Source organism: Lepisosteus platostomus, chromosome 1 (assembly GCF_059453375.1).
Source record: "Lepisosteus platostomus isolate fLepPlt1 chromosome 1, fLepPlt1.hap1, whole genome shotgun sequence".
NCBI classification, from domain to species: domain Eukaryota; kingdom Metazoa; phylum Chordata; class Actinopteri; order Semionotiformes; family Lepisosteidae; genus Lepisosteus; species Lepisosteus platostomus.
This window is the reverse complement of record NC_142611.1, coordinates 54288518-54315048: the sequence shown is the minus strand read 5'-3', so window position 1 is coordinate 54315048 and position 26531 is coordinate 54288518. Positions and strand designations below refer to the sequence as shown.

At 44.5% G+C, this 26531-nt stretch overlaps 1 protein-coding gene across 2 annotated transcripts; it reads left to right on the top strand.

Moving 5' to 3' along the window:
• Positions 1 to 6218: 6218 nt before the first annotated feature.
• faah2b (fatty acid amide hydrolase 2b) lies at positions 6219 to 24063 on the top strand. 2 transcript variants are annotated; one of them, XM_088632583.1, is made up of 12 exons: positions 6219 to 6570; positions 9531 to 9613; positions 11108 to 11244; positions 11543 to 11752; positions 12687 to 12806; positions 15850 to 15985; positions 16583 to 16700; positions 16946 to 17065; positions 17395 to 17506; positions 20315 to 20503; positions 22565 to 22769; positions 23401 to 24063. In XM_088632583.1, exons 1-11 carry the CDS (start codon positions 6385 to 6387, stop codon positions 22738 to 22740), a joined length of 1587 nt encoding a protein of 528 aa, XP_088488709.1. In that variant the 5' UTR covers positions 6219 to 6384; the 3' UTR covers positions 22741 to 22769; positions 23401 to 24063. The 2 variants fall into 2 exon arrangements, with proteins under 2 accessions (XP_088488709.1, XP_088488700.1); XM_088632574.1 differs by having other exon boundaries at positions 6220 to 6570; positions 22565 to 24063.
• The last annotated feature ends 2468 nt before the right edge of the window (positions 24064 to 26531 follow it).

Here is a 26531-nt window from a genome sequence, read left to right as displayed (position 1 = left end):
CCAAAGGCCACAGGAGAAATTGAAAGGGATATCGCAATGGAGGCTAAAATAAATAATAAAAGTTCTTTCAGTACTACAACAGCAAATGAGCTGTCAAGAAAGAAGTTAAATATATCCGGGACAAAACTGAGAAACATATAGGCAATGAAAGAGAAATGATGTACTAAATGAATATTTCACTCAGGTATTCACTAAGGAAAAAGTCAACAACATACCTCAAGCAGTGGGAAGGTAAAATACTGTATTCAATAGCATCAGCACCTGAGGGGGAAGTGTTTTGGTTACTAGAAGCAGTCAAAATGCATAAATCCCCCAGACCTGGTAGCATCTTACCAATTGAACTCTAGAAATCAAGAGATGTTATCCAGAAGCCCAACTTTTGTTTTGGTTTGCTCAGTTACAGCAACAGAGCTGTAACTCAGCAAAACAATGCATCTCAGGACAATGTGGACTGTATAATGGCCTGTTGTTTTATTTTTACAAAACCAAAATAATTTACATTTCACTGTTGAAAAAATACACAAAAACTTAATGTTTGTATGAAGGTCACATCATACACAGTGCTCAATGTTTTGGGGATTGATTTTATATTACATCATGTTTCCCCATCAAAAACAATTAAATCTCTGTTAATTATGAGAGTTGAGCCTCATCAATCCCTGAAGCAGAGTTTGCAGACGACACTGATCTCTAATCACAGAACTTGTTATTTCTTCCTGCAGTTCAGTAACTGATGCATACAGTACACATGGCTGCACATTTATTTTCACTAGTTGCTGAACTGAGATGTGCAACAGTATTTTTTGTAAACAACAGATGTACAGAGCCTTGCAAAAGTATTCAGATCCTTCCTACTGTACTGTATAGTGCACCATTCTAACAAATAAAAAAATCTGCATATATTGTACTATTTTTAAACTTAATATTTATTCAAAACCTGGATGCTCAAACTCAAAAGTGGCAAGGGTAAGATAAGTTATAATAAATTTCAGCAAAAATTAAATTTAAAAATCAGCTATTCTGATTGTGTAAGTATCCAGACCTGTGAACTCAATATTTCATGGAAGCACCTTTGGCAGCAATTATTGCTGCAAGTCTTTATAGTTTAGAGCAGGATGTGTATATAAATCGCTACTTGAAAGTGTCTTGATTGTAAACTATAAAATAACCTGTACTGTGCAAAGGTCTGAATACTTTTGCAAGGCACTGTGTATAGTGTACAATAATCACAAATGAGATATTTTAAACAATTATCATGAATTATGATGAAAAAATGTCATATGCTCAGAGAAAATGAATAACTTCTGCTAATGTTAACATAAAATATAGGTGAATGTGTAGTGTTTAATTATTTTAGCACAGAAATACCCAGAAATAAAATGTGACATTCTGTACTTTTGCCTCATATGAACCTTTTTATCTCAAATCTGATTTGTTTCTGTTCAGAGCAAAAATAAAAATTTGACTTTACTGTTCTAATATTTATGGAGGGCACTGTATATTGGGGTCTATTGAAGGCACAATGGGTGCTCATTGGTTTTAGGAGAGAACAGCTATAGAGATCACTGCTCATGCATTCAGTGCATGTTTTAAAAATGCCCCTTTAAATTCACTCCAGGCCAGGACAATTAGTTAAGGATTTTTACCAAAAGATAGGGAATTTAAGGATCTTTCCTCCAGGATAGGGCAGTTAAGGGTTTTTACCTCAGACAAGGGCAATTAAGGATCTTTACTCCATGACAGGGCAGTTAAGGATCTTAAGCCCTAGATAGGGCAGTTCAGCATCTTTACTCCAGACAAGGGCAGTTAAGGATCTTAAGCCCTGGATAGGGCAGTTTGCAGCAGCTGTGGGATTCTGCCTATACTCTGCAGAGGCTGGCAGTGCCTCTCACAGTGTTTACAGCTCCACAGAGCTGGTGTCTGTCTAGGACCCAGGAAGCTGTTGTGTAATCTCCCAAGCTGTTCAAAGAGCTTGTGGTGAGAAGATCTTGCAAAAGGTGTGTAGTTCAAAGTTCTCTGATGAAAATTGAGATTAAAAAGCTCAAGATGATCAATATTACAGCTGATAAGAATGAAAAGCTTTATAATAAGCTAGGGTGCCAGGGAGCAAACCTGCAGCAACCTCATAGTAATGATGTGCCTTGCAACACTTCAGTACATCTTTACGATTGTCAAGGACTTAAACCTAGTGACCTTCAGTGAACTCCCTACCATGGCAAAGACAGGTGATAAGGTGCAGTATGATGTGGTTAAATTTTGAAAGACTATTTTGAGACAGTCCCAGAGAAGATCAGGTCACCAGCAATGCAACCGAGCTTCGTGCGTGTCCCACAAACACCACAGATGTCCCACTGCACTATGACACAAAACTGCTGTCAACACCTGCCCTGACTATTTCCATTGCCTTTGTTATTATCCTATTTTTAAACCCTTTTTCGATGTTCCCCATGGCTAATTATGTGCTGCTGTTCTGTGTAAAGCGCCTGCAGGTTCCAGGTTAGACAGGTGTACCTGGCCCAGTTGCTGGAGATTTTTCCTGGTACTGAGACTCACCTGCCTCAGGTCACACAGTCAGCCCCACTTTGCCGAGACTCATGCATACTTCATGAAGACAGCATGAATAATTTGTTGAATACTGATAGCAGGCAGCAGGTAATATCCTCAGCATCAGGTCAAACTCTGCATTAGTAGTGCATCTAAATAGATTAGTGAGAAAACAGCGCCCTAGAAAAGCTTTCAGAAACACTGCACATTGTGCTCAGTTTCTGGGACCAGGCATATACAGTGTCAGAAAAAAGAAAGGCCAAATTTAATAAGGCTCCCTGAGCATGCAGTGTAACATGGCCACTTGAGAATCCTGTTTTGTTATTGCAGTATGGCAGGCTAATTTACTCTCATACTGTATTTTCAGCACTGCTTTGCTCACCACGTCTCCTCAAGCACAGTTACCTGTGGGGTTGTGTCTTATCTTATGCCCAAGAGCCTGTTTTCATTATATAAAGAATGTTCAGGTGAGGCTCAGAGCCAACAGCTGCCCATTTCACATCGCAAAAGAGATTCACCAAGAAACGCAGACAGCTGAGGCTGTTGGGCTGCTCAGGAAGGAGCATGGCAGGAGGCTCAAAGCTCTCACGCCCTTAATTTCCTCATTAAACAGCCAAACATTCTTTAACGTCACTATTTTTAATGCTTTTCTCCTTTTTGGGATGTCACAGTAACTGAGGCTAAAGAAACACTTCTTCTTACAGTATATACCGTGCCCTCTATAAGTATTAGGAATATTAAGTCAAAATTGCTGTTTTTGCTGTATACTCAGGCCATTTGGATCTGCTTAGAAAATATTAATATGACGCAAAAGTACATAATGTCAGCTATTATTTCTGGGTATCACTGCACTTATACTGTACAGTATGTTGTACCATTTTAAAGTAACAGCACTTCTGGCGTTCAATCCCCCCATTTCAGGTGGGTATACTGTAAGTATGGGGACAATTGGCTGCCAGGTGTTTCTTATTGGCCTGGTGTTTCCTGTTGCATTGGTTGTGCACATAAAAGAGCTGTGAATGTGTAGAGTTGGATTTAGCCTTTGCTCTTCCCTTTGGAGTCAGGAGGCCTAAACCAACATGGAGACTAGAGAAACGTCTACGAAAGAAAAGCAAGCAATTAGGATGCTAAAAGAAATGACGAATATAATCAGAACTATATGACAGAAACTGGGCATAACAAAATCAACTCATTGTAAGTAAAGGTAAAGTAAAATCTTTAATTTCTGTGCATATACAGTATGCTTCCACATTTTAGAAGTATACCACTTTTTGTGTTCCATCCCCCCATTTTTAGTGAGCATAAGTATTTGGATAAATTAACGTAAAGTAGTATTAAACATACTACTTGGTTGCAAATTCTTTCCATGCATCAAGCCTGAGATATTCACTTTCCTCTCCAATCTGAATTGCTTTATAAAGCAAAAATAGACGTTTTGACTTCATTTTCCCAATATCTAAGGAGGGCACTGTACATCTACTGATCTTTCCTTAGTCAACTGTTGTATTGACTACTGCTGTTGGCCAGGAGTTGCTGTCATCAGATGGAATCCAGCTGTCATCTGATGTTCCGACCCTTATCCTTAATGGCCTCCTGCCGGCAGGTGAGCAACGACAGCTAGTCACCGCTCCTCTCCTTCCGGCCTCCAGCTTAACTCCTCTTTGCTGATCCACAGCCAGCATGAGGTCCCTCCGCTGTCCCTCCCGATCCGAACAACCTCCACCAGGAACAACACGTCTGCCACACTTTCCCCTGCAGGCTTGCACAAAGGTCTAAAGAAACCGTCCATTAAAGCATCCAATTGATAACTTACTTAACTGTTTTCATCTCTTAAAAACATGGATGGGTTAAAAATCAAACTATTTTATAGCGTGCCTTTAAAACAGAAAACCTTCACAAAGCACTGTGAAGGGCAGAGTGGGCAGACTGTGTCAGTGTCTTTGAAGATTTTGAACACCCATATCAGAGGTTCCCTCATAATTTCCCCTGTTCAAGATGAAAACGGTTCTGTTCTTTCAGCCTTTTAGAATAAGACATTCACTTACTCGCCTCATCTTAATGCATATACTATATCCAATATATTTTATGTACTGGAGCAACCAAAATCATAGACCATATTCTAAATTAAGTCTAACAGGTGTGTTGCACAGTTTTAGCACAATGTCCTTTAAATTCAGTTTTACACTTTTATCTATATATCCCAACCTGCAACTGCAAAATGGGCTGCTAATCAGGGCCAGAATTGTGAAGGGTAATTAATTCAAGCCCAGTGACTGTGTCCTCTCCTCATCCCTGCCTGGTTTGAGCCATTGGGCTCATACTGATCTCAGAAAGCTTATTCCAGGAGCCTGTGACAGTGTTGCCCCCTCATGCACCAAGACATTGTTCTTGAGTCACCCACTGACACAGGCAAGGGTTTCCTAGTCCAGACCGGAAGCCTGGATCAGTCCAGTTCTTCCTCCATGTTTAGGTCTTAAACTTCAGGTGATTGAAAGTGAACTGGTGGGACTATAGACCTGGGACACTAACACTAAACACTGATATACTCTGTAGAAGATAAAACTACATTATCAGTCTTAATAACGAAAAATCATTTCATTGCTGTTGACTTTACAGCAGAGTAGGATTTTGCTCTTATAATGGCTTGGGTGGAGAGGACAGTGAGCTATGAGCATCGCACGACAGATTCTAACCCAGAACTCTTCAGGGGAGCGAACACCCCAGAGACCAGACAGCTCATCTCTCTGCTCTGACTCCGTGCTCTGCGTGTTTAAACTGTGCTCTGTGATGTGCTATTTTTAACAGTGTACTGCTTTGTGTGTGCTGTGTTTTTAAATCATATATTGTGTATATATATATCATATGAGGGAGTAGCAGTCTGACAGAGCACCCACGCTCCTGGCGCTGCTACCTGGGCTGATCTACAGCAAACAGGGCTCAGTATTGCCGCCCAGTGGTCAGTCCCAGTCACTGATATGCACAGGGTTACAAGGAAATAAGGGGCACATTGACATCTCAATTTTTACCCGTTGTAACGTGGATGCTGGGAATAATGACGTGGGACATCATTTCCGACTTATTCCGAACATGTTTATTGACTTTTCACGGAGAGCCAATTCACACTGTTTAATGTTATGTTTATCTCCACTGAGCTATAATGTTTGTACAGAACAATGTATGCAATTCAAAGAGTTTATCTATACACTACTGCCCTCTAATGACACCAACATTAAATCCTAACTGATACACTACCCGAGGCTACAGTAAATAGCCTATGCGGTGCCCATAAAAATTATTATGAGGACTTAATGACATAAAGCCTGTGTTTTAATGCACAGTGCTTTGGACCAGGTGTATGTACTGTCATTTACCATTTACTAGCATTTACTGGAGCAGTCCGAGTACAGTGCTTTAGTGTGCAGCAGAAGTGCCTGGACCAGAACTCTTACTAAACTAATAACACCATAACTCTAGAAGTGTGTGTGATCAGGGGTAATAGGTGCTCACAGCTACGGCAGCCTTACCTGTCGAGGACGGTTAAACAGTTAAAGGCCTAGATCCGCCGCAATAAAAGTGAGCGCAATCATGTTTAAAAGCTCCCATGCTCCCGCCTTTATCAGTGCACCAATCTGAACCTGCCAAACCAAGACGGGCACAACAATGACAGCACTGCCGGGCTGTTGCAAGCTTCACGCCACTCGCTCACAGAACAGGGCTGTTGTAAATACCGCCGCTCGGCTCTGCTGCACTCTAACCTGGAAGTGCAACTAGATAAGCTTGCAGGGTACAGCCCCAAACTATCAGGAATCAGGTGCTTCCTGACACAGGGCGACTGTCGCCATGGCTCTCAGCTACCTGGAACGCTGTCTTGTGTGGGGGCTGCGCGGCCTCGCCTGGCTCCTCTTCGCTGTATTCCGGCTGTTCGGACCGAGACGCCCACCCGGGTTGCCCCGCCTCGCGCCCGTCAGTAACCCTCTGCTGCTGCTGTCCGGGGTCCAGCTGGCGCGCAAGATCCGCCGCAGGGAGGTGCGTGACCGTGCCCGAGTGGGAATTCTGCCCGAAGCGGCAGTGCGAACGTGTTCCGGGTTTGTGTTTTCCTATTGCCGGTGCGTTCGCGAGCGTCTGTGCGCAAGGACAGGTCGTGTAGAGGAGCAGCAGAGCGGATTGTGAGAGGGTGAATGCTGTCGAAGTTCCCCTTTATTATTTACAGAATCGTTAGAAATTGCAAATTAAAATATGAGTAGAAAGATCATGGACTTTTGTAGTGTCCTAGGGTCGGGACGGCTCAACCTTGCGTTGGTTGTGGGTTCTTGTACCGGAGTGGCGCTGCTGTCCTACTTTTTAGAGGTGCTTTACTCCGATTGTAAGGAACACGCTTTTTACAGTACAGTATATGGCACAAGTGTAAACGGCATTGCATAAAACTGTCAGCCAAACACTCCTCTTGCCACATAATAATTTAACCATTTAACGAGTGGTGCCGAAACAGGCGGATCAAAGATCCTAGTATGTGTTCAGTAATCTTTGAAGCAGTGATTCACATCAAACAAGAAAGGAGAAAGGAACAAGTAATAGGTTTATTCCATGCTGAAAAGAGAAGAAAGAAAACACAACGTTTCGGCCGTGGAGCCTTCTTCAGGTGTGAGGAGCTCCTGAAGAAGGGTACCTGAAGGAGGCTCCACGGCCGAAACGTTGTGTTTTCTTTCTTCTCTTTTCAGCATGGAATAAACCTATTACTTGTTCCTTTGCAGCCTACGCATGCTGACACAGCTACCCACCTGAACTAAGAAAGGAGAAATATTAATAAAGGACATAGTACTGTATTTCCTTGTGGTTCGTCATTGTTTCTGTTGGTGTGTATCACTGTTGATGGTAATATCCAAGGCAAATTGTTTTTTTGCATTACTCTTTTAGTTGTAAATACCATTCATTTTATACAGTACATTTCATTACAGAATGTCAAAGCACTTTGCAATAAAACAGCAAAATACATTGGGTACATAAATTCACAATATACCACGATAGATTAATAATAATAACAACTTACACTCATTTGGCCAGGACGCCAGGGTTACACCCCTACTCTTTTCGAGAAACACCCTGGGATTTTTAATGACCATAGAGAGTCAGGACCTTGGTTTTATGTCTCATCCGAAGGACTGCACCTGTTTACAGTACAGTGTCCCCATCACTATACTGGGGCATTAGGACCCACATGGACTGCAGGGTGAGCTCCCCCTGCTGGCCCCACTAACACCTCTTCCAGCAGCAACCTTTTTTCCCAGGAGGTCTCCCATCCAGGTACTGACCAGGCTCACACCTGCTTAGCTTCAGTGGGTTGCCAGTTGTGAGTTGCAGGGTGATATGGCTGCTGGTATAATTAACATAAACAAGTGTATAAAAGTCATTTTAAGAGTGGATTCAAAATTTAAGAGTGGATTTAAAGTGGATTAAGAGCAGAACAAAATCTTCAAATGTCTCCCAAAGAATAACAGAGTCTCTTAGGGTTCAGTGCATTTGAACCTTGCATTGGACACTGAAAGAGGGCATAGTTCACGGATTTTTCCTGAAATTCACAGGGAAGTACAAAGTACTGTGAAACTGTACGAGGAATCCCCGGAGTAATCTGATTAAGGCACAAAGTGGTCTTATGCCTTCAAGGATTTTTAAAATGCCAAATGTAGCAAAAAAGCAAATAAACAGCAGTATCCAGGGCAATTGACAATACTATTTGGCACATCATAAGTCCATATACTATGTACTGTAGTATAAACTGGCAATCCATAACTCCACATAGACTACAACAGAGGAATGTATAATTTGTGTTCTGAGGGTCATGATTCTGAACAAACAATTCCATTGACTTTGAGGATTTTGAATTTTTAAAACAGGTCCCTTGTAATATTCTCTGTTCAAGACTGAAAGATTAACTGGTCAGTATAGGACATTCCTATAAGCTCAGATCTGAATCTGGTTGCTCATTTCTGAACTGATCAATATCACATGGCAGCAATATCATTTTCTTTAATGTGAAGTGGAGACATTTCATAGCAACACCTTATGTTTCAATATCTACGATGTGGGAAAACAATAGAAAAAGGTAAATACTGTACCATAGGAAAGAAGTTAAAAGTAATGGGATCCTTATCTTATGAAAAAGACACAGCTATTGTGTAGTCCAGATAAAACATCCAGATACATTCTGTATCTTAAGGGAATGTCCTACACTGACAGATTGATGGAACTTAACCTTTTTAGACTTAAACAGTGAGGACTGCTCAGGGACCAGATACAAATTTTCCAAATCCTCAAAGGAGCTCACAAAGTCAACCTGGGGACTTGAATGAATGAACAGCAAAACTGAAACTGGACTGAAAACATCATGCCAGTGCATTCAATACTGAAAACAGGTGACACTTCTTTACCCAAAGGGTTGTGGGAGTGTGGAATAAGAGTGTTCCAATTAGCAAAAGTATGGACCTTTATTGGCCATATACAATTTCTTGCATTAGGAATTTGTCTTTTCACATACCCCAACTTGCTCTCTCTGAGATACACAGACAGGGAGAGACACTTGGGGTCAGAGTGAAGGGTCAGCCATTTATACAGCACCCCTGGAGCATTTGGGGTTAAGGGCCTTGCTCAGGGGCCCAACAGTGTAGGATTCCTCTGCCGGCTGCGGGATTTGAACCGGCAACCTTCCAGCCACAGGGGCAGATCCTTAGCTACAGTGCCACCACTCTGCCTTTGTTGTGAAAGCTGTTACCTTGGCTTCCTTCAAAATGCAGTTGGATGAGATCCTCATTGTCAATTAGCTAGTATCTACTAAATGAGCTAGATGGGTGAAATAGCCTCCTCTCATTTGTGACCTCATGTGCTTTCCTGCTTCTTCCCAAAAAAGCAAGGATATCTTAGATCCTCATGGGTTAATCCTTCTAAATGCCTTTTCTGTGCAGCACTGTGTGACTGGAATGTTGCTGTTTCAGGTGTCGTGTATGGAGGTGGTCCAGGCCTATATTGACAGAATACAGGAGGTGAATCCGCTGATCAATGCAATGGTCAAGGACAGGTGAGCATCTCCCTAGAGGACAACTGTCCCTGTCTGTATGGCACTGTCCCTGGGTACTCCCTCCTCTCTGTACCCCACTGTCCCGGGACACCTCTCCCACCTCTCCCTCCTCTCTGTACCCCACTGTCCCGGGACACCTCTCCCACCTCTCCCTCCTCTCTGTACCCCACTGTCCCGGGACACCTCTCCGTCCTCTCTGTACCTCACTGTCCCGGGACACCTCTCCCTCCTCTCTGTACCCCACTGTCCCGGGACACCTCTCCCACCTCTCCCTCCTCTCTGTACCCCACTGTCCCGGGACACCTCTCCCACCTCTCCCTCCTCTCTGTACCCCACTGTCCCGGGACACCTCTCCCTCCTCTCTGTACCCCACTGTCCCGGGACACCTCTCCGTCCTCTCTGTACCTCACTGTCCCGGGACACCTCTCCCTCCTCTCTGTACCCCACTGTCCCGGGACACCTCTCCGTCCTCTCTGTACCCCACTGTCCCGGGGCACCTCTCCGTCCTCTCTGTACCCCACTGTCCTGGGACACCTCTCCCTCCTCTCTGTACCCCACTGTCCCGGGACACCTCTCCGTCCTCTCTGTACCCCACTGTCCCGGGACACCTCTCCCTCCTCTCTGTACCCCACTGTCCCGGGACACCTCTCCCTCCTCTCTGTACCCCACTGTCCCGGGACACCTCTCCGTCCTCTCTGTACCCCACTGTCCCGGGACACCTCTCCGTCCTCTCTGTACCCCACTGTCCCGGGACACCTCTCCCTCCTCTCTGTACCCCACTGTCCCGGGACACCGGGACACCTCTCCCTCCTCTCTGTACCCCACTGTCCCGGGACACCTCTCCCTCCTCTCTGTACCCCACTGTCCCGGGACACCTCTCCGTCCTCTCTGTACCCCACTGTCCCGGGGCACCTCTCCGTCCTCTCTGTACCCCACTGTCCCGGGACACCTCTCCCTCCTCTCTGTACCCCACTGTCCCGGGACACCTCTCCCTCCTCTCTGTACCCCACTGTCCCGGGGCACCTCTCCGTCCTCTCTGTACCTCACTGTCCCGGGACACCTCTCCCTCCTCTCTGTACCCCACTGTCCCGGGACACCTCTCCCTCCTCTCTGTACCCCACTGTCCCGGGACACCTCTCCCTCCTCTCTGTACCCCACTGTCCCGGGACACCGGGACACCTCTCCCTCCTCTCTGTACCCCACTGTCCCGGGACACCTCTCCGTCCTCTCTGTACCTCACTGTCCCGGGACACCTCTCCGTCCTCTCTGTACCTCACTGTCCCGGGACACCTCTCCGTCCTCTCTGTACCTCACTGTCCCCGGGACACCTCTCCCTCAGTACTAGTGCTTTAATGATTAAGAAAGTGGATGTGGCGTTGGTTTTGTTATACAGTCTCTCGCAGTGTGTGTGTGTTCCTTTGAACGGCTCTCGCAGCGCTCAGTGCAGTGCTCGGCCCTGTTCTGACGCACGCTGCCCTGTGCTGTCTGCGTCAGGTTCCCCGCAGCCCTGCAGGAGGCGGCCCAGGTGGACCGGCTGGTGCGGGAGGAGAGCGGGGACGAGGACAGCCTGCAGGACCGGCTCCCTCTGCTGGGCGTGCCCCTCTCGGTGAAGGAGGCTTTCGCTCTGCAGGGTACTGGCTGCGTGGCTCTCTGTGCACGGTGCCGCCTGGATAAGCTCTCTCTGGGTCTCTCATACTCATATTCTGTCTTTTTTACTCTCCTTATTGTCCCTGTACGTTGTCTGTCTGTATTAGTGTCTCTTTCTCCACACTCTCTACACTACTGGTATCTGTTGTTACTGTGTCTCACTGGCTGGAGAGTGTATTAAGCATCTCTCTCTGCCCTGTACCATTCATGTACCATTTCTCTCACATTCAGTGATTTTTATTGGCTTGACCAGTGATGTACAGTGTTACACTCTCTCTCTAGGAATGCCACAGACCTCGGGCCTGCTGTCTCGTAGAGGGCTAATCACAAGATGTGATGCCTCGGCTGTGGCTCTGTTGAAGAGGGCAGGAGCCATACCGTTAGGAGTTACCAACACCAGTGAGGTCTGCATGTGGCTGGAGTCCAGCAACTGGCTGTATGGTACCACCAACAACCCCTACAGCACCGATCGCATTGTGGGAGGGAGCTCTGGTCAGCACTTTTCACTGTACCTGAACACTGCACACTGTCCAACTACAGCACACACTGTCACTGAACACTGCACACTGTCCCTGTACAGCACGCACTGTACCCGAACACTGCACATTTTCACTATGTAGCACACTGTACCTGAACACTGCACACTTTCACTATACAACCTAGGAAAGTTTATAAATGAGTGGAGGCCATTCTGCCTATATAGCCCTTTTGGTAGTTAATGGTTGATTTGAGGATCTTTTCCGGCTGTGTCTTAAAACAAGCCAGGGTATAAGGTTTGAGCAATGTGGCTGGGTAGCTTGTTCCATTCTTCCACAATCATTTTTGGTAAAGAAGTGTCTCAGCTGTAAATGCACTTCAGCTGCATAATATATGCAGTATACACAGTGTTCCTATACACAAGTTTCATACACAGTTCAGTGACTCTGTGTAAGATAAGAGTGAGATAAGAAGTATGAGCCCGCGAGTGAAGGTGATTGAATCCTGAGCTCTCCTCTGTCTAGAGTACTAGTTGGTCATTCAGGTCCAAACACGACACTAACTTCTCCTTCCAATTAGCAAAAGTATGGACATTTGTTAAGATAATTAATAAAGATAAATTAATAAGATAAAAAATAGATAAGATCAAAAAGTGATTGATTTCATAAGGAATGTCCCCTGTATAACACTGTAAGCACAATGCACTGCCTGTACAACACACTGTATACTCAAAACACTGTCTCTATGCAAGAAACTGTATTAACAGTATCTGTTCCTACTGTATACACTGTATGGTATACATAGTCATCTGTCGCTATCAACACAGTGTATATACAATATACTGTCTGCAATCAGACAGCTGTAGTATTACTTTCCTTGTGTTCAGAAAGGGACAGTATTAATACTACAGTGTAGTACTGATTGCTCCTCTCTTTCTCCCTGTCTGCAGGTGGAGAGGGTTGTATCCTTGGCAGTGCTGGCTCAGTTATTGGGATTGGCTCCGATATTGGGGGAAGTATCCGTCTCCCGGCTTTCTTTAATGGCATCTTCGGACACAAGCCCACTCCAGGTCAGACATATACCTTCTTTCACCTCCCACATGTTACCTGTGATTTACATTCACCCTGGGAGTTGCACTGGAACACAAGAAGAGTGTAAGACTCCCACAACCCTTTGTGTAAAGATGTCCCGTCTGTTCTTGGTTTTAAATGCGCTTTCCTCTTCCTTGCAAGTTCCTGGTTTGTGTTGCACTGCTGAGTCTTAACAAGCCTGCTTGGGAATTTGAATTCTTGCACCATACTTTGTTCAAGACTATAGATGTTCAGTTCTCTCAGCCTGTCAGTGAGGGACAAGGGAGCCCAACATCAGTCTTCAGGAGCTGCTGTCCAGCAGGTTGTATACTGTAGGTCTCTTCACGTCGTCGGCTTTATAAGAACAAAGAAAGCCTCTGGCTTGTCCAGTTAACCGCACAGAGTTCAGTTACTGTATGTAATTAAGGGCACAAGAGAAGACAGCCAGAAACCTTCTGGCCCCCCCAGGACTGAAATTGTGCACCCTGGTGTAGGACATTCCTGTAAGCCAGAGAACACATCCACCTGCCCCTGCTGAGAAGTGGTCTTCTTAGGGCCTGATATGCCTATAATAATCCAAGTACACAAGTCCTTCAATTAAGGTTTCAGAACTGGAGTCAGAAGTCAATCTCTTCAAGACCTCTTAAAAAGATTTCAGAACAGCAGGCACAATAAAGTCCATTCAGTCCACGTTCGCAGGATCAGTGCAGCATAGTGCAGTGGAACAAACCATCCACCTCCTCAGGGCTCTGCAAGAGATCTCACTATCTGGCCTGGGAGTTTGCCTGTTATTTCAGAAGGTTCTTCCTTTTGTTAACACCTGCAGCCTGCTAAAGGTACATTGCTCCTTGACGCACATTAGTCAAAAGACAAAAAAATGTGCAAAGAACATCCCTTCTCCCTGATAAAAATATTTTAAGAAATATTTTTGGTATTTTTATAATACCCTAAAAGCAGCCATATCACCCTGCAACTCACAACTGGCAACCCACTGAAGCTAAGCAGGTGTGAGCCTGGTCAGTACCTGGATGGGAGACCTCCTGGGAAAGTAAGGTTGCTGCTGGAAGAGGTGTTAGTGGGGCCAGCAGGGGGTGCTCACCCTGTGGTCCATGTGGGTCCTAATGCCCCAGTATAGTGATGGGGACACTATGCTGTAAACAGGCGCCGTCCTTCGGCTGAGACGTAAAACCGAGGTCCTGACTCTCTGTGGTCATTAAAAATCCCAGGGCACTTCTCGAAAAGAGTAGGGGTGTACCCCGGTGTCCTGGCCAAATTTCCAATTGGCCCTTACTAATCATGGCCTCCTAATAATCCCCCTCTATGAATTGGCTACATTACTCTGCTCTCCTCCCCACTGATAGCTGATGTGTGGTGAGCGTTCTGGCGCACTATGGCTGCCGTCGCATCATCCAGGTGGATGCTGCACATTGGTGGTGGTGGAGGGGAGTCCCCATTACCTGTAAAGCGCTTTGAGTGGAGTGTCCAGAAAAGCGCTATATAAGTGTAAGCAATTATTATTATTATTAAAAGCAAATGTAAAGAGACCAACTACCTTCCAGACCACTAGAGGGCACTATGGAACCTTCTTTGCTACCTTCAAGTGTATGCCTGGCTCTGGGCCTGACTGTGTCTTTAGCTCACATAGTCTAGGAGGTGTAAGATATCTGTAGCTTCCATATAGCCAACCAGACAATTAGTATTATAAAGAAGTCCATTTTGTTTTCTTTTCCTGGTCTGATGATGTGATGTCCAGTGCGATTTCTTGGCAACAGAGAAATGCACAGTTTTTATTTATTTTTAAGCAAGCTAGCTTGATTGAGCCTGTTAGTATAATGTAACAGACAGGCTTCGGAGTGTAGAATTTTCTGTTTCTCTTTTGTACTACCTCCTCACAAAGCAGGTCGAATATATAGATAATGCATCAGCATAAACACCAGTCTTTTTCATCAGTATCCTCTTCAGTCTCAGTGTTTCCCATTTTTCAGTTTTTTTTTTATTTAAAAAGCCGACATTTCAGTCAGTCCAATTTTTTATGCATTATACAGTAATTACATAAATTGTATTTAGTTTCAATTTAAAATGGTTTCTATTAAAAACACCACAATGATCTAAAATGAGGTTTTAATTTTGACTTTGCCTTGAAGCACAGATGTAATATATACTGTACCTTGGAAGGCAATACTGTATTTGTATTTTTTCTTGTATTACCCTTGCAACTGACCACCCCGTGTTTCCGAGAACGCTGTCCATCCAAGCCCAGTCTTACTGCTGCAGAGGGCTGAGGTAGCTGTCACATGTTGGTCGTAAAACCTTTATTCAAATCAGGTGACATTCCCAGAGGAATAACATCCTCAATGAGGTCACACAGGGGTCTATCTGTGCCTCTCCCGTCTCTCTGTCTGTTCGAGACACCCTCTTCTGGACAATGAAGAGAGACCAGGGTGTTTCTGCACTACAGTAACATTACCTCAGGGCACTCAACATTTCTCATGGCTCTGTGACCAGAGATGGGACGGGTAAAAAGGTTACAACTGTCTTAGAAATGGCTGTCAAGTGTGTTGCTACCAAGAGATGTCGGCAGCACACGTAGTGCCACTACTGCTGCTGTCCAAACTCCTTCAGTTAATGCCATTCCACTTCCTGTGGATGACATTGCTCTATCTCTTCTAATACAGTTGACAGTGCAGTCTCGGTTATGTAATGTGTAAAAGTCTCTGTTATGCAGTGTGTATCGGTGCAGCCTCTTTCTCTGGTATACAGTGTTACAGTCTCTCTGTGTTATACAGTGTGTATCAATGCAGCCTCTCTCTTTCATACAGTGTGTAACAGTGTCTCTCCGTGTTATACAGAGTATATCAACAGTGTCTGTTTGTGTTCTACAGCGGGTAATGTTATCTCTCTTGTTATTCAGAGTGCATCAGTGCAGCCTCTCTCTGTGTTATGCAGCGTGTAATGGCGTCTTATCTTGTTCTGTGTGTATCAGTGCAGCCGCTGTCTGTGATATACGGTGTGTAACAGTGGGGCCTCTCTCTGTGCTGTTAGGTATTGTACCCAATGAGGGTCAGTTCCCTTGTGCCTCTGGTCTGCAGAATAACTTCCTATGCACAGGTCCCATGTGCCGCTATGCTGAGGACCTGCTACTCATGCTGCGGGTTATGGCTGGGCCCAACGCACAGAGGTAAAGAGCACTTTGTCCTGCAAGGCACACTCATTGCACATGGCACTGCACCCCACACACCTCACCGCACCCCAGCTCTTCACACTGCACCCCAACACTGTAAGCTGCACTCCTCACACCTCACTGCACCCATACTCTTCACACAGCACCCCAGACACTTCACTGCACTCTGCACTGAGGCCAGGAGGTGTGTGACCAAGGTGATGTTAATACTAAGAGATTTCAACCTTTTTTACATTAATTGTGATGTAGAATGTACTGTAGAAGCTGAAATCAACATGTTTACAGTGGTTAATAAGAACATAAGGAAGATTACAAATGAGAGAAGGCTATTCCACTCATCTGGCCAATTTTTCATCTAAGGTGTTGATTGATCCAATGATCTCACCCAGCTTTTTCCTGGAAGAATCCAGTGTATCTGCTTCAACAGCATGGCTGGGAAGCTCGTTCCAGACTTCCACAACTCTTTGGTTAAAGAAACACCTCCTGTTCTCAGTTTTAAATGCCCTTCCCTGCAATTTCCACTTGTGCATGATTCCTTCTGGATCCAGCTGTTAAGGCATTTGTGTGTTTGGTCATGTGTTCTGTACTCTGCAGGTTAGACCTGTCCTCAGACGTTGACTTGAAGAAGCTTAGGTTCTTCTCGGTTCCTCATGATGGCGGCTCTATTTTTGTGTCCCCCATCGACATGCAATTAATTGAAGCACAGAAAAAGGTGAGGAGCAGGCTTGCCTGACTCTGGTATTAAGTCACTGTGTACTACGGTTTTACTAAGACAGTATTCCTCTAAGTCTGGACCTCAGTCGCTTTGACGCTGGCTCTCATTCTCTCCAGTCTCTCTGGGCCTCTGTGCTCTGACCCCAGTCTTTGCCAGTCATGAGGGAGCTCTGGTAGAAAAGGCTCCTGGAGTTTCAGGGCTGTGAAGTCAGAAAAAGCTCAAAGTGTTTTCTGTTGCCGTAGGTAGTGGAGCGCCTTGAAGCTGACTTAGAAATCCAAGTTCAACGAGTGCAGATACCGCAGCTCAAGTACTCTTTCCAGATCTGGAGTGCCATGATGTCAGAACAGGACGAGGAAGGCAGGGTCAGTCTATCAGGACGTATCTGTGTGGGGCGGGGTCAGTGTGGGGGTGTGTGTGTGTTGGGGGGGGGGGTCAGTGTGGGAGTGTGTGTGGGGGGGTCAATGTGGGGGGCGGGGTCATTGTGGGCAGTGTGTGTGTGGAGGGGCGTTTGTGTGTGGGGGGCATCAGTGTGGGTGTGTTGAGGGGTGTGTGTGGGGCGGGGTCAGTGTGGGTGTGTCGAGGGGTGTGTGTGGATGTGTCAAGGGCTGTGTGTGGGGCGGGAGGTCAGTGTGGGTGGGCGTGTTCAGGGCTGTGTTATCTGTGCTGTGACCTTGGGTCCCTCTGCCCTCAGCGCCCGAAGTCTTTCACAGAGCTGCTGGGGGATCATGGGAAGCCAGTATGGCCATTCTGGGAGCTGATCAAGTGGACCGTGCGCCAGTCGTCACACACCCTCGCAGCCATCGGTAATCACACTTTTACTACCAGTGCCAGCCAATGGCAATAATAAAGAGAATATTCTGCAATTACAGAGATTCTAATTCTGTCAAGTATCCGGTTTTATGCTGATAATCATCTTTATTGAATGTCTTTGACACTACTAATCTGCTGAAGTGTGGCAATCAATACTAATAATATTGCTTCAATACTGTTAATAACACTGAGGGCGATCAGATAGAATCCTTTTCACTGGTTCTTGGACATTAGCCTTCACTGGATTCCTGAGCTCAGAGGAACCACACAGGTTTATTCCTGTGATATTAAGACTTCCTAAGCTTTTCTTTGGGGAGTTATGTCAGGGTTTAAGGTGTAAATTAACAAGTAGAGGTTAATTCCACACTGAAAAGTATAATGAAATAACCTTTTCCCTATAGAGAAGTGATTTCTCCTTCTACTTTTCAGCATGGCGTTAACCTCAACTTATTCATATGAACTGACAGATGGTATTAAATTGAGACTCGTTTCATTTATTTAGTGCTTGGTTGCATACAGGGCAGAATATTATTCTTCCCTGTACAACAGAAGTGGTATTAATGGAGTCTCCTCCAAGGCCTCTGCCAGTGTCTTGTCTTCCACTGTTTCACTTCTAGTTCCCTCTCTTGACTGAGACACAGGAGGGCTCATAAATGTCAGATCATGTAAGATCCAGATCCTCCATTAAACGCCTTAGAGGTGTGCAGGCACTTGGCAACTGACATGTAGAACAGTCAAGTGCGGGATGATCTATACAGGAAGCAGAGACAAACATCACTTATCACACAGATGATTGAGCCACAGGAAACTGCCAATGAAAGGGATCTGGGTCTATTTAGTTTCTTCTACTGTATGTCTGTTTCTTTTTAAGCTTTGAATTACATTAGTAAGATCTTACTTTTATAGGCTTTGCTTACCATAAATGAGATATTATAGCCTTAGAAAGGGTTAAATGACAGGGAACACGAATGAATTGTCATATACAGGCAGGATAATGAGTTAAATCTCTTCAGCCTAGAACAAAGGAAGTTGAAAGGATGATATAGAAAAGCACAGAATAGGGGTACAGAGAGGGTTAACTCTCAGTAGTGAAACACATGCATGGGGCACAAAATTGTAAACTAAAAAGAGGTTTATTTAGGATGGAGGATAGTAAATTCATCTTTACACAGAGTTGTGAATGTCTGGAACAGGATTCCCAGCCAGGTATTTGAGGCTGAACTTTGGGTTCCTTCAAGAAACAGCTGGGTGGTATTTGAACAAGTAGAGGTTAATTCCACACTGGTGGAATTTGGGAGTTAATAAACTACCAAACAAGCAAGATGGGTCTTATGGCCTTTCTAAATCTTTCTAAAAGGAAAAAGATTATGGTAACTGGCTGGTTGTAACAGCTCAGGAATTGTCTGAACAGCCCACGGTTTTCTGTCCACAGGCTGATCATGTGTGTGGGATAAATGCTGTGGGAGGTCATACTAAAGACTAGCTTTGTAATGCTTCCATTTTGACTTTGTATCATGTTTCTTACTGAAAACATATCTGAATTATTCAGGCTCTAATTTTCTCCATATTTGCAATCATTGCATTTGTGTTTTTATCAACCTTCTTCAGATGGAAATTAACGCTCCCACCCCAACCTGCTCTTCATTTATCACGCAAACTTATTTCTTGGTAAAAGCTGCAGCTAATGTTTATAGTAACATCCTGCCTATGATGTGTCAGAGTTTCTTCTCTTTCTGTCACGATCTTCTGTGTATCAGTATCCCTTCCAAAACCCTGTTTTCAAGATTGAGAATGGAACAAGACTGCTGGAAAAATGGAAATTAGTATTCGTGGCAGGATACAATAGATGCTTCTACACACAGGGACTTATGGGGCTCTTCAGCCAACTCACAAGCCACACTGTGAAATACTTTAAAACATTGCTTAATAAAATTATTGGATTGGGTAAACATGCTAACTTAGCCAAATAATCAGACCAGTTAATTGACTGTCGAACATGGTCGAAACTCAAAAGGCAGGGTAATATTAACAGCAGCCATATCACCCTGCAACTCAACTGGCAACCCAGGTGTGAGCCTGGTCAGTACCTGGATAAGAGACCTAGTGGGAAAAACTAAGGTTGCTGCTAGAAGAGGTGTTAGTGGGGCCAACAGGGGACGCTCACCCTGCGGTCTGTGTGGGGCCTAATACCCCAGTATAGTGACAGAGACACTGTACTATAAAAATGCGTCGTCCTTCTGATGAGACGTAAAACTAAAGTCCTGACTCTCTGTGGTCATTAGAAATCCCAGGCTATTTCTCAAAAAGTGTAGGGGTGTAACGCTGGTGTCCTGGCCAAATTTCCCCCTGGCTTTTACCAATCATGGCCTCCCAATAATCCCCATCTATAAATGGGCTTCAAATGCTCTCCTCCCCACTGATAGCTGATGTGTGGTGAGCGTTCTGGCACACTATGGCTGTCGTCGCTTCATCCACGTGCACACAGGCTGCACACTGGTAGTGGTGGTGGAGGGGAGTCCCCATTACCTGTAAAGCGCTTTGAGTGGAGTGTCCAGAAAAGCGCTATATAAGTGTAAGCATTATTATTATTATTATTATTATTATTATTATTATTATTATTATTATTATTATATTTTTTTTACTTCATAGTTCTGCTGAAATGCAGGATCAGTGGCTGTTTAGGACCTCTGTTAGAAAATGACAGGAAGGCCGTGATGAACTCACAGCAGCTTCTCTGAGGAATATAATAATGCTGATGGATCAGTAACCATTCTGGACTCTCCCTGACTGTCTGTCTGTAGGACTGGCGATATTGGAGAGGTTTCAGAGTGCACAGCCCAGCCAGTTTGTGCTACAGAAGAAAAAGGAGCTAGAGACACAGCTGGAGAAGATGCTGGGGTCAGATGGAGTGCTACTGTACCCCACATACCCCCATATCGCCCCAAAACACCACCACCCTCTCTTCACTCCCTTCAACTTTGCGTACACAGGTAACTGCTTGCCTTAACTATGTCTTATTACCTGCAGTCAAGATGTCTGCAGCTGTACTCGATCATGCTCAGGCTCTTAACATTGTATTCTTACATGAAATGGCTTTCAAATTAGACTTATTACACCTGCACCAGGGGGAGCTGTACCAGGAGGGAGCCTGACAACTAAAGCTGCTATCCAGTCGCACTGGGAATGGTCTGTAGGAGCCTAAGTGTATGAAGTTAATGTGAATCTTTAACTACGAACCGAGAATGAACAAATGTACATCGATGTTACTCTTTCTAGTCTAATACCCAGGAATATACATGAGTTTTTAGTCAATTGGAGTTTTAGATTTGAAGACCAAGACAGACCGACAAGCAGAGATACACCCAAAGCATGATGTGGAGTTGAGGCTCATTCAAGATCAAGCATATCTCTAGGTTTAACTGTGTGTCTGAGATGCTCCGCAGACTGCTCGGATATGATGCTCAAGTTTCAGGTTAGGATCAAAGAAAACTCCCAGGTTTCTGATAACAAGCTTAAAAAACCCCCGTAATGAACTGAAATTGGCTCCCGATGTGTCTGTGTGGGAAGATGCCGGGTACTGAATGCCATCATCTCTTTCATCTGAATAACAGTCAAACGAATTTTTAAAAGATTCGTGTTTCCATCTGTGCAAGACAAGCTGTTTGCCTAGGCAGAAAAACCTGAAAGATAAATTCAGTTGGACAAAGTCAGTGTAAAAAAACAATTGTGTTGAAAGGTAATATCCCTCAGAGGTAGAAGCAGGGCTTAAATAATATCCGAAGGCTGAGCCCCAAGGTACACCAAGGTACACCGCAGCTAATCGTTTTAGTGGTCACGTGAGTGTAAAATGTCCTCACCTAGGATAAGGCTTCAAGAATAAGGACAGTCCCAGACAGACCAATGTCTGACAGACCAAAACCCAAGCTAACACTGTGATCTACAAACCAAGGGCTGCAGAGAGATCAAATGAAATGAAGGAATTGGGCCCCTCCTAGATCTGGCCAGAAAGAGTTTAAAGTGAAGCCTCCTTATTTTCAGAACTTTGTCCTGAGCAAGAATCTGTCCGAGTTGTTTCATACAAATTAAAAGGTTGCAGGTAATTAATGATGAAAGGAATTGCGATCCACTGCTGAACAGCAGATGAAGATTATAAAAATGGGAAGGTAATGTACTGAACGTTCAGGGTCCTTTTTAGCAGAGTAGCGGCAGCACTTACCTTTAGTGAACTGAACAGTGAAAAGAGCCTTGTTCACCGCTAAACGACAGGACCTAAAGCATTAGAACTGAAGTAGACGCACACCAGACCAGGGGTGTAGGGACTGGGCAGGTTATGTGGAGAGGGGCCGCTTCTGTGTGCAAACATATAAATTGAAGATACCAAAGGAAAAAGTAAAGGTTATTCCATGCTTTAAAGAGAAGAAATGAAACACAACGTTTCGGCTGTGGGGCCTTCTTTGGGTGTGTGAAGAAGGCTGCACAGCTGAAACGTTGGGTTTCCTTTCTTGCCTTTTCAGCAGGGAATAAACCTATTAGTTGTTCCTTTGCAGCCTCCGCATGCTGACGTGGCTACCTACTTGAAGTAAATTGAAGGTACCCCTTACTGCCCACCCGGAGACTCCGTGAAAGAGTGAGCCGCTTCCCTGCACATCCATTGAAGCGGCCCTTTGCTGTTGGGAGTGATGATTTTCTGTCGAACACATATTGCACAGTGCAGCCATAGTGCAGCAATGCAGTGAAGAAGCTGGTCTGTCAGTGTTTATTAATAAGATCAGAGCTTTGAAATGAAAAGGATGAATGGGGTTTAATATAGGGAAGGCTGCAGCATGAACACTCACCAGCACTGACACAGGATTATTTCAACTTTGAGAGTAATTATTTCATTTTGCAGTGCTTCTTTCACTGATCATGGATACAGACCCCGTGTCTAAGGCTGGGAAGTTTGACAAATCCTTGGCTGAATTAAACAATCACTGTGATGAGCTGGATCTGTGTGCATAGATTGAATTGTGACTGGTGTTGAATTTTCATATGAGCATGTGTTTGTCCTGCAGGGATCTTCAACATCCTGGGGCTCCCAGTGACACAGTGCCCAGTGGGCCTGAGCCGCGAAGGGCTGCCACTTGGCCTGCAGGTCATTGCCAACAAGCACTGTGACCGCTTGACCATCGCCACTGCAGTGCACCTGGAGAAGGCCACTGGGGGCTGGAGGGACCCTGGCGCTGTATGAACACTGCTTTTCATTAGAACTAACTGTGTGTCTGTCTGTCTGCACTCTCACGAGGACTGTCTGTCTGCACTCTCACGAGGACTGTCTTCTGCCTTCAGTATACTGTCTGTCTGCTGTACAATCACTAACTGTCTGCACTACTTTCTCAAGGACTGTCTGTCTGCAGTTCACTTATTAGTTATCAGTTAGCGCTCACCCTGCGGTCCACGTGGGTCCTAATGCCCCAGTATAGTGACGGGGACACTATACTGTAAACAGGCTCCGTCCTTCGGATGAGACGTAAAACCGAGGTCCTGACTCTCTGTGGTCATTAAAAATCCAGGGCGTTTCTTGAAAAGAGTAGGGGTGTAACCCCGGCGTCCTGGCCAAATTTCCCATTGGCCCTTACCAATCATGGCCTCCTAATAATCCCCATCTATGAATTGGCTTCATTACTCTGCTCTCCTCCTCACTGATAGCTGGTGTGTGGTGAGCGTTCTGGCGCACTATGGCTGCCGTCGCATCATCCAGGTGGATGCTGCACATTGGTGGTGGTGGAGGGGAGTCCCCATTACCTGTAAAGCACTTTGAGTGGAGTGTCCAGAAAAGCGCTATATAAGTGTAAGCTATTATTATTATTATTATTATTATTATTATTAGGACTGTCTGCACTCTCACGAGGACTGTCTGTCTGCACTCTCACGAGGACTGTCTTCTGCCTCCAGTATACTCACAGGGACTGTCTGTCTGCTGTACAATCACTAACTGTCTGCACTACTTTCTCAAGGACTGTCTGTCTGCAGTTCACTTATTAGGACTGTCTGCACTCTCACAAGGACTGCCTGTCTGCACTCTCACGAGGACTGCCTGTCAGTAGTGCTCTCATGAGAATTGTCTGTATGTTGGCCTGTCTGCACTACTCTCACGAGTACTGTCTTCTGTCTCCAGTTTACTCACGGTGAATGTCCGTCTGCACTGCTCTCTCAAGGACTGTCTGTCTGCTGTTCACTTATTAGCACTGTCTGCACTGCTGTCACTATGACTATCTTTCTGTCAGCAGTAGTCTCAGGAGGACTGTCTGGTGGCCTGTCTGCACTACTCTCACAGGGTTTGTCTGTCTGCACTACTCTAACGAGGTCTGTCTGCATGTCTGCAGTACTTTGTGACTGTGTCACCTTATTGTGTTTTTGTCTACTTTCAGTCATGGAATGAATTTTGCTTTTCAGAGATCCATTAAGGTACTTTTGTAAGGTACTCCCTAGAAGTTCAACAAAAAATGGCCAGTAGAATTGTACAAATATAATAAGAGTGATTAATAAAGATCTCAATATGGCTAATAAACAATGCTCTCTTCAGTTCATTTTGATGTTCTAACTTTCAATCAAAAGTATTATATTTACAAAAAAATGAAAAGCAGACTGTAGTGTCTACAAACAGACTGAGACATCAGAGGCAATGAGGTGTTCAGTTAGACACTACAGTTGCAGGAATGGACACCCAGCTGGCTTTTCAGTCATTTAACCGTGCCTTTAACCTTGATAACTGTCTGCATCACTTAACATTTTAAACTGGGTAGAGATTTCAAATTACTTTAATTTACTATTGTGTTAGGATCTCAAAATCCCTAATTTTACACATTTTCCAGTGCAATAAAACCTAAATCCAGTGGGATGCTGAAGACAGGGTTTGGGATGCCCTTACAGGTGAAGCTTCCTGACCCTCGTGATCCTAAGAAGACCTGCATTGTGTGACCTGAGAGGGCAACTCAGCAGATCTTTTCATATAAGGGACTATATGGAGACATCTATGTCCATAATAGCACTTTTTCTAGCACTTTTTCTCAGAACCGAGTGCAGAAACATAAACAAAGGCAAGCAGAACAATTTAAAATACCAATTAGCAATGGTGATTACCGATTATTAGTATTATTATTATTATTTTATTTTTTATTATTAAACAATGAAAACCAGAACACCCCATCCAGGGTCGATAGTCACTGCTTTAGACAATCCAGCAGGTGGCAGTGTGATGCAACAGCTGCTGCTGTGATGCAGAGAGTCTCCCCTTCATCAGGGGCTTCTGCTTTTTGAGAAAGAGCGCTCCCTAGCCTCAAACAACTCCATCCTGGGATAAGAGGGCTCCCTACCCTCAGACAGCTCCATCCTGGGGCAAGAGGGCTCCCTACCCTCAGACAGCTCCATCCTGGGGCAAGAGGGCTCCCTAGCCTCAGACAGCTCCATCCTGGGGCAAGAGGGCACCCTCAGATGACCCCATCCTGGAGCAGGATTTTCTCTCTGGTCACAGATGACCTGATCTTCGGGTTACATTTAGGTGAGTCTTGGCTCCCTGTCACACATGAGCCCGCAATTGGAACAGTCTCCTCTTGTACCATGAGATCGTCTATAGTAGAGGTCCGTTGAGCAGATGTACAGTTTTCCACACCCATCAGAATTTTGAATACTTGAATTAAGTCTCCATACTCTCCTGTTCAAGACTAAAGGGAAAAAAGTACCCCAGGTAATTACACAGTCTATTAGTTGCTTTTGTGTCCTAGATTTTTATGTCTCCTTTAGATTGAGAACTGTCCGTTTTCAAATGTACACTGGAAGGCACAGGGTCATATTTTAAAGAAGGAAATGAGCTAAAAGCCAGTTAGAGATGTCCACTGTGACATTGTGTTGTCCAAAGTAATAAGTCATTGCAATCCCATGATTTGAATGTAATTTTTTAAGTCCTCAGTATGATTCCTGATAGATCTGTAATTATGCCTGTGAATTTGTGTCCATCTACAGGTTATTTGTGGGTCAACTTCTCATGGTCTCAGATCCCTTTATATGTGTTCCCCCACCTCATCCAGCATTATAAGAGAAGGCTCAGTGCTGTTATCTTGGAAAAGGGAGGGTGTACAAAGTACTAAATGCAGGGTTGCCAATAATCGTGACACGTGTTTTTGAGAATAATGTTTTTTTTTTCTTTGAATAATTTTACCTCACTGAAAGGTTAGATTTCTCTTATATTTTCAGCGTAAGATCAAGCTGATAAACAATTGTTCATCTTTACCAAGGGTGCCAATGATTCTGGAGGGCACTGTGATAGGGCAGTAAGTTCAGACAAGAGGGTAGAGCTTGACTGAAATTCATCACAGTGACCTGTTCTCTGCCTGAGGTAAACAGCAATTTTGGCTTTGAATGGACAGTTGATGTGATGATCATGGATACCACTGACAGCTCAGAAATCATAAATAGTCATGTAAAAGGCAAGTTTTTGCTAAAAGAAAAATTGAACATCAAGGCGCCACACAAAAATAGTATTTATAAACTGATATGCACACTTGAAATAAATCCCAATCTCATAAACTACATTAAACATTCGTACTCTAATTGTTACCTTTGATAAACCCTAATCTAATCAGAAGTAGATGCAGATCTTTATCTTGGAATTTCTTAATAAAAGACGTAATTTTCCACAGGTAGTATCACAGTTTAGACTGATTTCAGGATTCCTAATCGGAAATAATTGTCACTTTCTATACAACAATGTGTCCAATTGCAAAACTGAAAAAGAGACAAGCATCTCTCTGGCAGATTTTAATGAAAATTGCAGCTCCTTTTCCATATTTTCCTTATTATGTGCCCCTCAAAGCCATTAACCTGACAGATGTCAGTTTATCAATGAGGAGTGCAGGTGGTTAAGCTATCTGCTTAAACTCTGCTGTCTCTCTTCTATCTCCTTCTCTGTACGTCTTTTCTAGATACTGTGCTGTTCATGTTTGCAGGTCCTCAGCTTCATCCACCTCAGCAGACACCAGTTAG

Coding starts and splice junctions, on each gene's coding strand:
- faah2b (XM_088632583.1), top strand. CDS start 6,385: ATGGCTCTCAGCTACCTGGAACGCTGTCTTGTGTGGGGGCTGCGCGGC. Junction 6,571..9,530: donor GCAAGATCCGCCGCAGGGAG/GTGCGTGACCGT, acceptor TTGCTGTTTCAG/GTGTCGTGTATGGAGGTGGT. Junction 9,614..11,107: donor AATGCAATGGTCAAGGACAG/GTGAGCATCTCC, acceptor TGTCTGCGTCAG/GTTCCCCGCAGCCCTGCAGG.